This window comes from Molossus molossus, unplaced genomic scaffold (assembly GCF_014108415.1).
Source record: "Molossus molossus isolate mMolMol1 unplaced genomic scaffold, mMolMol1.p scaffold_m16_p_3, whole genome shotgun sequence".
NCBI lineage: Eukaryota > Metazoa > Chordata > Mammalia > Chiroptera > Molossidae > Molossus > Molossus molossus.
The window spans coordinates 43,629,858-43,642,411 of NW_023425366.1; the positions used below are offsets into that span (position 1 = coordinate 43,629,858).

Here is a 12,554-nt window from a genome sequence, read left to right on the forward strand (position 1 = left end):
GAATTTTTATGGATTCATGGGTCACATTTAAGTCTTGTATCCATTTTGAGTTTACCTTTGTGTATGGTGTAAGTTGATGGTCTAGTTTCATTTTTTTGCATGTAGCTGTCCAATTTTCCCAACACCATTTATTAAAGAGGCTGTCTTTACTCCACTGTATGCTCTTGCCACCTTTGTCAAATATTAATTGAGCATATTGCCTTGGGTCCATTTCTGGGTTCTCTGTTCTGTTCCACTGCTCTATATGCCTGTTCTTGTGCCAGTACCAGGCTGTTTTGATTACAGTGGTTTTGTAGTATAACCTGAAATCTGGTAATGTGATCCCTCCAACTTTGTTCTTCTTTTTCAAAATTGCTGTGGCTATTCGGGGACTTTTTTGGTTCCATATGAATTTTCGAAGTATTTGTTCTAGTTCTGTGAAATATGTCACTGGTATTTTGATGGGGATTGCATTGAATCTATAGATTGCTTTGGGTAGTATGGACATTTTAATTATGTTAATTCTTCCAATGCATGAACAGGGTATGTGCTTCCACTTTTTTATATATTCCTCTCTTTCTTTTTTCAGTGTCCTGTAGTTTTCTGCAAATAGGTCCTTTACTTCTTTGGTTAAGTTTATTCCTACGTATCTTAATTTTTTTGGTGCGATGGTGAATAGGATTGTTTTTTCAGTTTCTCTTTCTGTGAGTTCATCATTGGTGTACAAGAATGCTGTCGATTTCTTGATGTTAATTTTGTATCCTGCTACTTTGCCAAATTCATTTATTAAGTCTAGTAGATTTTTTGCCCTGGCCAGTTTGGCTCAGCGGTTAGAGCGTCGGCCTGCGGTCCGGAGAGACCCGGGTTCGGTTCCCGCTAAGGGCATGTACCTCGGTTGCAGTTTGTCCCCGGCCCTGGTTGGTCGTGCGGGTGGCAGCCACTCGATGTGTCCCTTCACGTCGATGTTTCTCTCTCTCTCTCCCTTCCTCTCTCTCCCTCCCACTCTATCTGTACAAAAAATGGAAAAATATCCTCGGGTGAGGACAAAAAAATAAAAAATAAAAAAAAAAGTCTAGTAGATTTTTGATGGAGTCTTTAGGGTTTTCTATGTATAATATCATGTCATCTGCAAATAATGAGTTTCACTTCCTCCTTTCCATTTTGGATCCCTTTTATTTTTTCCTCATGTCTGATTGCTGTGGCTAAGACTTCCAGTACTATGTTAAATGAGAGTGGCGAAAGTGGACATCCCTGTCTTGTTCCTGTTCTTAATGGAAATGTTTTTAGTTTCTGCCCATTGAGTATGATGTTGGCTGTAGGTCTTTCATATATGGCCTTTATTATGTTGAGATATGATCCTTCTATTCCCACATTGCTGAGCATTTTTACACACTGAATACTTTAAAGGACTGAAAATAATTCGGGGGGAGAGAGCAATGTCTGCCTAAATAAAGACATTTTAAAGTGTGGGGGGTGATCAGAAGTTTTGGCTATTCCAAATACACCAGAGGTGTGAGGACCAGTTCTCTCTACACACTCACCTCCTCTGGGCAACGAATCATTGAAGAACCCTTCAATGACATCACACGTGCTTCCGTCCCCTCCACAGACTCGACATCTATCTTCCCTTGCATCGGATCCCAAAATATTATCACAACCTACATGCTGAAAACAGAGAAGAATATTCAGTGTGTCAAATGAGGAATTCTTACTAACCAGATAAATATAGCTTATTTGCTTGTTTTTCCAGTAAGGGAAATCAAAACAGGAAACATGGTCCTCTTCCCACTGTTACCTTCACTCTCTAGTAAGTTATAGCTAACATTTCTCAACACATAAGTTTAGAGAAAAAGAACTGATTCCCCAAGAATGAATGTCTGTATTTCTAACCTAGATTTCTTCTTTATTTATAGATACCATGCTTCAATTCTTAAAATATTACAATTTGTTAGAAATGGGCTCTTACTTATACCCTAAATCAAGAAATGCAAAAACTAGGGGAAAATGACATTTAGTCCCATGCAGGGTTATTTTAGGGTTATAACAGCAAGAGTCTGACTGGGCATGATGGTTTACCCTTTCTAAACCACTGTCAATTTTTTTTTTTTTTTATCATCCTCACCCGAGGACATTTTTCCATTCTTTGTTCAGATAGAGCGGGAGGGAGAAAGAGGAACAGAGAGAGAGAGAAACATCGATGTGAAAGGGACACATCGAGCGGCTGCCACCCACACAACCAACCAGGGCCGGGGACAAACTGCAACCGAGGTACGTGCCCTCACTGGGAACCAAACCTGAGTCTCTCCGGACCGCAGGCCGATGCTCTAACCGCTGAGCCAAACCGGCCAGAGCCCACTGTCGATTTTAGATGTCCAATTGTTAATGTCAAGGATCAGCTGTGGAATTCATGACTGGGTAAACCTTTTAAAATGAACACCTGTATCCACTAGCTGAATAAAAGTGCCATAAATTCTACCTTTCAATCTTTCCTTTAAACATATAAATGTGGATTCTTATATATTTTCAGCACATATTTTGGTACTTAAATTTGTATATTTGACATTTAATCATTGATACCAGGCATGTAATCTCTGAATAAAAACTGTACCTGGGTGTTTGTTGTCTAAAAATAATTTTAATATTGTCAAAAAAATAACTCTTTCTTCAAGTAAACACACATGTGCATGTACACACACACACACGGCTATCAGATATATCTGGAGGCCAGTAGGCAGAGGACAAAAACTTCTGCCAGAAATTATGAGATGAAGTAAAATAGACATTGTTTGTATCTCTTCTTTCTCAGTTTCTGGAACTTAGTTTTGCACTTCTCTTTAAAGTAAAACACAAATTGAGAAAAGTGGTTTTGTGGCTTTTCTTATTATGATAAGATTCACACACAGGTCTAGGAAATTACATGGATTTGCTCCTATAACTCCCAACTAGTCTGGCTAATTCTCTAGAGTAAATTCTTTAATAAGGTAAAGACTAACTCTATAGTAAAAGTAATTGGAAATGCTTTAAAACGAGACAAAATACAGGAGTATAGCTATTTCACACTTTGAGAAAAAAAATCATGCTATGATTTTCCAAATAATCTTCCAATGAAAACATATAGTAGCCAAATGAGTAAGAGCTAAATCCTCATTCTCTCTCTTTTCCTATCATCTTGTTGTTGTTGTTTTTTATTATTGTTGTTGCTTTTTTTCATCCTCACCCAAGGACATTTTTCCATTTTTTGTATAAAGTGGGAGGGAGAGAGAGGAAGAGAGAGAAACATCAACATGAAAGGGACACATTGAGTGCCTGCCTCCTGCACGACCCAACCAGGGCCGGGGACAAACTGCAACCGCAGTACGTGCCCTTAGCGGGAACCGAACCAGGATCTCTGGACCACAGGCCAACGCTCTGACCTCTGAGCCAAACCGGCCAGGGCTATCATCTTGTTTGTAAACAGAACAGAATCTGAACATTTTGACTGCTGTAGCTATCACTATAAACATAAGTAGAACACCAGAATAAATCACATTTGCATGGTGTTTGAATATATATACTGTGATCCTTACTGGAAACTAAATTTCTCTAAAATACAGCTCTCTTTATTAAAACTGAACATGGTATTCATCAGCAGCTACTATCTGAAGAAAAAGAGAAAACTCTCAAAGAAAAAAAAACCAACAAAAGAAGTGAAATTTATAATCTGAGCAACCTTGCATTCTCCGTTGATACAGATATCCAGTGAATCCGCATTGCACTGAGTCCCATCAATCACTGAGGGGGCACGTTCAGTGTAGAAATTGTAACCTTCAGCCAAGCAGTTTAATGCACAAGGTTTTACTCCACCTGGAAAAATATAGTTAAAAAAAAGAAATAAATGAAGTGGTTCTCCTAAGAGACAGTGATTCATTATTATCCACAGCAAATTTACAATTCCTATAGACATCATTCCTTAACTATATCCCTAGATTTGTAGGTTTCTTTCTTCCTTTGCAAAAATTTCATGTTTATTTTCATTGCTTGTGCAACTCAATGAAGGTCCTGCTAAGTAGTTTTAGAGTTTAAAAATGTTAGGGGTTTCCAATATATAGTTACAATATATTTTGGGTCCAAAGGGATCATAGTGGAGGTATCTGACTATTGAAAAAAATAAAGAAATAAAAACTATTTTTAAAAATGAACTAAGGAAATAAAATTTAAGGAGGCTTGCGACAATAACCTCATATGACAAATAGGAATTTCTGCAACATATGTAACTTGTTACTGAAGCTGATAGAAAAACTCTGCTACTTAAGCAAGGACATGTAGTTGTAAAATAAAACTATTTTAAACATATCACATTCCATGAACATGGCTTTAGTGTGGAGATAAATTGTTATCAGATTAGCAAATCAAAGATAAAATTAATTATAGCATTAAAATTGAATAGTTACAATAATATCTCATTTCATTTGTGAGTAAATACATATAATAACTTGAGCATTTTCATGTTGTCATTGAAATTTGTATTTTTTATGGTTGATATAAAAAAATAGGCATGAATAGTAGCAATTTAAAACAACAAGCAGAGTACATATCATAGCCTCATAGTATATTGGAAAAGTAGCAATAAATATGAATATATTTAATTCAAAACAGTGCATGAAAAACCAACTTATAAATATGTAACTATTAATTAGAATATGCAAGAATACTTTCAGTTGAACCTTTATTTCATGAGATTTAAAACACTTTGCACCTATTTTAATTCTTCTGATAAAATTTCTCTTTGAAATAAAGCAGACTACTTCTTATAAAGAAAATCAAGCAGAAAGATGAATTCACATGCCCAGGTCTCAGTGAAGGTAGAAACCAGGGTGCTGCAGGGTGAAGGCAAGGGTAAGTTAGAGACAGAACATCCCTTTAAAGGAGATCAGTGTTATAGTTGATAGTTGTCATGCAAGAAGATGGCCCCACACCGTCAGACATCCTGTTTTTACAAGAGAAGATGAAAACCTAGATATTTAAAATATAAACTGTTGTTGGCAACTCATTCAAAGTTTGCAAAAATACGGTGGAGGTTAAAACATGTATGCATGTAAAAGTTGTTCCTGAACTGCCTGTTTACAGCCACTGGCCTAAGTTCATGTTTTCTTCCATTTTCTTTGTCTGTTGGCTATAGAACTCCTATATTACTGATAATGTTATTACTCAGCTTAGGTTAATGATATATTTTGCTGTCCTGAGCACAGAAGTAATGATTAATAAATAAAATAATTTATTTCTGAACTGATATTCAAGGTATTTATAATCTGTTTTTGCAAGATTCTCATGAATAAAATTGTTCAAAATTTCCATGAGTAGCCCTGGCTGGTTTTGCTCAGTGGTTAGAGTGTCGGCCTGCAGACCAGAGAAGCCCAGGTTCAGTTCCCGCTAAGGGCACGTACCTCAGTTGCAGTCTCTCCCTGGCCCCCGTTGGGGTTGTGTGGGTGGCAACCACTCGATGCATCTCTTTCACATTGATGTTTCTTTCTCTTTCTTCCTCCCTCTCTCCCTCCCACTCAATTTGAAGAAAAATGTCCTCGGGTGAAGATTTAAAAAAATAAATAAATAAATAAATTTCCATGAATATTACTGGGATTGTTTTCATTATTACCCAATATTGTTCTTTCCCCATTTTTTATTGTAGTGCTTTGAAATTTAATGTAGCTTTTTATGTAATGAGCTTTAAAAAAAGAACACTAGCCTTTTATTTATTCAATTATTCACACTAATTATGTAAGAAAATATTTGATAGGCAAGACATAATTGCTATGGTTTTATTCCTTATGTGATAATAATAGAAATAAATTTCCACTTTTTTCACTGACAAAGATGTATTTAGCTTCCTCTGCTATAATGAGTTTTCAGAAGAAGTACTGCTATTTTTTATTTTTTTTATTTTTTTATTTTTTAAAGAAGGTATTTAAGATGATTGTCTAAATGGAAGGTCACATTACAAATTACCTTAATTTAAAGCTTATTATGGCCCTGGCCGGTTTGGCTCAGCGGTTGGAGCATCGACCTGCGGTACAGAGAGACCCGGGTTCGGTTCCCGCTAAGGGCATGTACCTCGGTTGCAGTTTGTCCCCGGCCCTGGTTGGTCATGCGGGTGGTAGCCACTCGATGTGTCCCTTCACATCGATGTTTCTCTCTCTCTCTCTTCCTCTCTCTCCCTCCCGCTCTATCTGAACAAAAAATGGAAAAATGTCCTCGGGTGAGGATAAAAAAAAAAAAAAAAAAAAAGCTTATTATGAATTTAGGGTTAATTCATTCCACACACAATTACCTAGAAGCTAATGATTAAATATATGAATTATTTCAGACACTTACTTCTTCTCCTCCTAGAGTAAAACAAAACAATTTCAAATATATATACATCTAATAAAGGTGATTCAAAATACATAAAAAGAAACCAAAGCTATAGTTCAAGATTTTAACACACTTCTCTCAGCAACTGATAGAACTAGAAGAGAAAAAAATCAGAAAGAATATAAAATATTTGAATAACAGTATCAACCAACTTGACCTCATGAGTATCTACAAAAAACACTATATTCAACAATTGTAGAAAACACATTCTTTTCAAGTATACATAGAACATTCACCAACATAAATAATATTATTATTAATTAAACTTGAATTAATTAATTTTCAATTTTAAATTAATTAAATTTATATAATACATAGTATTCTTTAACCATAATAAAATTAAATTATACATCAATTTTGTTACGAATAACAAAAAGTCTAGAATATATCAAATATTTGAAAATAAAAATAACAGTTCAAAATAACCCATGGGTCCAAGAAGAAATCACAATGTAAGTAAAAAGATATTTTGAACTGAAGGTAATAAAAACACATCAAATTTAGGGAACACAGAAGAACAAAAGAAGCTCATAATAAAAATAAATAAATATAAGAACAAAAATTAATGAAAGAGAAAAAAGACAAAGAAAAATACTAAAGTCAAAAGTTGATTTTCTGAAAAGAATAAAATTGATAAACTTCAACCAAGACTGATGAAGAAAAAAGAGAAAATACAAGATTTGGAAGCAGTCCAAGTAGGTGAATAGATAAAAAAGCTGTGGTACATGTACACAACAGAATACTACTCTGTGGTAAAAAGGAAGAAAATTTTACTCTTTATAACAGCATGGATTGGCCTGGAGAACATTACGCTAAGTGAAATAAGCCAGTGAGAGAAAGACAAGTAACATATGATTTCACTCATATGTGGAATTTAATGAACAAGCTCAACTACCAGTAGAAACAGACTCATAGAGAGCAGCCAGACAGCTCTGATTGGGGGGTGAATTGAACAAAAAAAGGGGCGGGGGAGAGAACCCATGAACATGGACAACAGTGTAGTGATGGGCGGGAGCAGTGATGGAAGAGGGTTTAGAAGGAATAAATGGTGATGAAAAAAATTAAAATTAAAAAAGAAAAAGAGAGAAAATATATATTATGAATATCAGAAATGAAAGAGCATACATCACTATAGATCCTATAAAATATTAAACATGATAATAAGGTAATGTTATGATCAGTTTTTGTCAATGAATTGGACAACACAGAAGTAACAAATTTATCAAAGACACAAATTCGAAAACTCACTTAAGAATTTAAAAATCTGAATAGTTCTTATATCTGTTAAAGGAACTGAATTTGTAATAAATATTTTTTCACTAAGAAAACACCAAACCTACACAGTTTTTCTAGTAAAATCTATTCCAAGGAAGAAATAATACCAATGTTACAAACTCTTTCAAAATAAATAAGAATTCTATTTCAGGAAGCCAGAGTAACTCTGACACCAACATTTGTCAAAGACATACAAAAATAAAATTTAGAAATTAGTTTCCCTAATGAATATAGATGCAAACATCCTTAATAAAACATTAGCAACTAAATCCATTAATATATAAAAAGATAAATCATCACCACATGGATTTATCCTGAGAATAAAAGGTTGGTTTGACATTATAAAATCTATCAAGTAATTCACCAAATTAACAGAATAAAGAAGAAAATCACATATAATTGACACAAATTGTACTAAGGTCCAAGTGAGTGCATTAAGGCAAGAAAATTTTTAAAAAGGCAAAAAGATTGAAATAGATAGTCTTAATTTTCCAATAACATAACTATTTAGCAAGAAAATCCTAAGGTAACAGAATACAAAGTTAATATATAAAAATCAATTTTATTTTTATACACTAGAGTTAACAGTTATAAATAAAATTTTTTAAACTTTCAAAACACGTTACTAAGAAATAGATTTAACAAATAATGTGCAAGACATAACACCTAAAACTACAAAACATAGCTGAAAGAAATGAAAGAAAACACAAATACACAGAGATGTATATATATCGTGTTCATAAATTGGAAAATCCAATACAGTATTTTATCAGTTCTTTCTCTATTGATCTATAGATTCAACATGATAACTAGCATAAGCCCAGCATGTTTTTCTATATAAATGATCAATACATTTTATAATTCATATGGACATGTAAAGCACTAAGAAGATCCAAATAACTCCTATAAAAATAGATTAAAGTTAGAAGAACCTATGCTACCTGTGCCCAAGACTTTAAAATTACAGTAATAGAGTCCGTGTGGCACTAACGTGGTTGACAAACAGATTGATGAAACGAAATATAGCCCGTAAATACACTCCAAATACACATTTCCCCCCTAAATTATTTTTAGATTGTACATCTAAATGTAAAGATCAAAAACATGGCTTTTAGAAGAAAACATAAGAAAATACTGTCTTGAGTTGAAGTAGGCAAAGATTTCTAAGGCCACAGAACACATTAACCATAAAAGAAAAAAATGGAGAAATTAGAATTCATCAAAATTAAAATCCTATATTCATCTAAAACACCACTAAAAAAATTAAGAGGAGATGCCTTGGCCAGTGTGGCTCAGTCAGCTGAGTGTTGTTCCATGCACCAAGGGGTCAGACATTTGATCCTAGTTAGGGCACATGCCTGGGTTGTGGGCTGGATCACCGGTGGGGGTTATGTAAGAGGCAGCCGATCCATGTCTCTCTCTTATTAATGTTTCTCTCTCTCCCTCTCCCTTTCTCTCTCTCTAGAAAATCAATAAAAACATATTTTTTTAAAAAAACTAAAAGAGCCATAGACTGTGAGAAAATATTTGTAAAACTTATCTGATAAATGACTACCATTCAAAAATAAAAAGATAAAACACCAATTAAAAATCGGCAAAGAATTTGAACACTTTATAAAAGATGATGTAAAAATGATCAATAAGCACATGAAAATGTGCTCAACATAATCAATAATCAGAAATGTAATTTAAAGCTACGTTTAGACACCATTATACACCCACCAGAAGAAGACTGAAAGCATCAAATGATGGCAATGATGTGGAAAAAACAGAACTTATACATCGTGGGTGGGAGTGTGATATGGTACAATCGCTTTGGAAAACTATCTGGCAGTTTCTTTCAAAACTAAACTCAACCTACCCTATTACCTAGCAATTCCACCCCTAAGTACCCAAGAGAAATAAAAATATATGCCCACAAAAAGATGTGTATGCAGCTATTCACAGCAGCTTATTCATAACAACCATAAACTAGAAACATCCCAGGTGCCCATCAATAGCAGAATGGAAAAGCAAACTGGTTATTGTAATAGAAACTGCTTAGCAATAAAAAGGAATGAACTACTTATACATGCAATAATGCAGATGGATTAAAGAAGCCTTAGGCTTAAAGAAGCCTTGCACAAAAGAGTAAATGTGACATAATTTCATTTATATGAAGTTTTGGAACAGGCAAAACTAATCTATGGGAAGAAAAAAACATCAGAACAGTAGTTGCCTCTTACAACAAGTAGGTTGAGTCAGCTATTGACTGGGGAGGACTATGGAGGTAATAGTAATGTTCTATATTTCAGTAGGGTTTTAGAGGTGTATGTGTTTGTCAAAACTCAGGGGAAGTACAGTTAAGATTTGTGCATTTCATTGTACATAATCTAACCTCAAAAGAAAAAAGCAAACAATAGTGAACTGTGGTTAATGTTTTACATGCTTCAGTATTTATAGGAAAGTATATTATTAGTGACTATAATTTACTTTGAAATGCATCCCCAAAATAGATTGATGAATGGATAGAGAGATTGACTAGACATAAAATAAAAAATATGTACTAAAATGTTAATGGTAGAATCTTGGTGGTGGGTAAAAACTTGTCACTGTAAAATTATCTCAATATTGTCCTTTGTTGAAAATGTTTCAAAAAAAAAGCAAAAATTTTAAACATGCATTCAATTTTTCCAAGAAAAATTTTTAACAAAATTTAGTTTGCATTTTGGGAGTGTAAGCAAACAATTTATGTTTGATACATGCCCAAATTAAAAAGCAAAAATGCTTCCTCACCCTAAAAAAAAATAATAATAAAAACCTCTGAAAAGATTTTTAGCCTTTTCTCAGGCAAGAACACATTTTCCTGGCCTCTGGAGTTGGTTTATGTTGTTATAATTTGTTTTAAGGGTGGTAACTCTAAATACTCCCTGATTCTAAATGATTATAATGTAACGTCCATGTACCTCAAGGAAGTCAAGAACTCAAAAATATTATTTAGTTTTATACCAGACCGTTGTACACTGTTAAATAGAATTAGATTTTTTTAATGATTTCTGATCATTTGTACTAACATATAAACTTTATTACTGGGAAACTAAAACATGAGAACTTTATATAGCATTGTCCTGCTTTGATTTACAAACACGAATTTTTACTGGTATGTGTAGTAATGTGTGTTTGTGTTTGTACGTATTTATATATTCTTTTATGTTTGCAAAGCTCTCAAGCATGATGAATACTCTGCCAGGTTATACATTACCTCCAGTATAGGGTTTCCAGTTATAATACTTTCCACGGAAAGGCATATTGTCAAAGTCTGCACACTGTTTCTCTCGAAAATCTTGGGACCCCAAAGGACATGGCTAAAATAAAATAAAATCATAAATGGTACGATTGTTGAAAAACTCCAAAACCAAGGGACAATGTCCCCAAAATAAAATTGCCTGAACTCCATCACATTAGCTCACTGCCTTCTTGTCTGGCTATAACTCTGGCATTTGCTCTTTTACAACCAGTATTTAGACCGAAGTGTCTGAGTTGTAATCTTAGCCACAGAAGAAATAACTGAAGTCATTTAAACAAAGTTAAGGGTTAGACATTTTCCATATAACTTTACACTCAAATGCATGTTGTACCCCACTTTGCAATCGATCCATCAGGTATCTTCTTATAAACATACATAAAAACTAGTAGAAGAAACTAAAACACAAAATCTTTTTTGGTAGCAGTATTTGAGGTCCAGCTTTTTATTTTAAGGAATCAAGAGGCAGGTTTGTAACATGACATTCGGCACTATTAATTGTGGTTTGGATCCCTACTACTATAGCTGTTTACTGTCTAGTTCTGACAAAAACCATATTTTAAGACATGGGATGAACTGGACAAAATGCTAGGCCTCAAATTTAAACACCTTCCAATGCAAGAAATTTGGACTTATTAGGGTTTACATTTAATCTTTAACATCATAGAAAATAAAACACTAATTTGGTTCAAAACACGTACATGCGTTGGGTGGAGGAGAGAGAAGGATGTTGGGAAGGTGAAAAAAGAATTATTTGCTTTTAAAAATTTGGAATGCTTCTTCTACCTGAATTTTTTACAGAGAGGACAGAAAATCTTGCCAGTCTAGCTAGGTCCAGATGCCAAATACCACAGGGCCATCCTAAATTCAGTATTTAAGTTCACAAAGAATTAAAAGTATAACATCACAGTGTTTGAGTAATATGACCTAATTTGACATATCTTTTGGAGTTTTGCTGCTGTTACACCTAAACATGAAGCTACTGTTTTTGAAACACTGACTGAGAAACATCCACTTTAAATATGAAAGAATGAAGCAAGTCATTAGATAAAATTATTCATCGTGAGTAAATGATGAATATATTACACACACTCTCAGATATCATTTTCAGGACTTTTACCACCTACCCTTGGATCTCTATATTTACTGTACTTTATACAGTTTTCTGAGGTCAGTGCATTGCAATTGGTCCCTTGACCTTGTGCAAAAATAATAGACCACAATGTGTAAATATTTGCATGGTCATCATTACTTCCTATATACTGTGGTTCAAATTTCTACCATATCAAGTCCAAAGCCTCAGATTCTGAAAATAGTGACAGCAAGTCTACATTCTGTTATGAGCCCTGCATTTAAAAATATTGTTCTGCACATTAAAATAAGACACTGCAATGCCGCACCTAATTATTCTACTTGTTATTTACACTTCTTACCTGTCTTTTTAAAAAATGTAAACTATGAACCATAGTGCATCGTGCTGAGAAGATACGCTTCTGGCGCCTGTTGCAAGGTGTGCTAATGCTTTCCTTTCCCAGCGTTTTCGGGGAATCCCACACGAGGGCTGAAGCTGTCAGTGGCATTGCCATGCAGCAAGACTTGTTTTTAAGCAAATATTATCATTTCTTTAAAA

General features: G+C 34.1%; 1 protein-coding gene across 1 annotated transcript in view; it reads right to left on the bottom strand.

Moving 5' to 3' along the window:
• The window catches only part of ADAMTS6 (ADAM metallopeptidase with thrombospondin type 1 motif 6), a 222,699-nt gene that overhangs the window by 59,533 nt on the left and 150,612 nt on the right, over nucleotides 1–12,554 (bottom strand). Inside the window, exons 14-16 of the mRNA XM_036279502.1 lie at nucleotides 10,883–10,985; nucleotides 3,689–3,822; nucleotides 1,521–1,644 (exon numbers count right to left, since the gene is read on the bottom strand). Of these exons, the coding sequence (XP_036135395.1) occupies nucleotides 1,521–1,644; nucleotides 3,689–3,822; nucleotides 10,883–10,985 (361 nt within the window). The remainder of the gene's footprint in view (nucleotides 1–1,520; nucleotides 1,645–3,688; nucleotides 3,823–10,882; nucleotides 10,986–12,554) is intronic.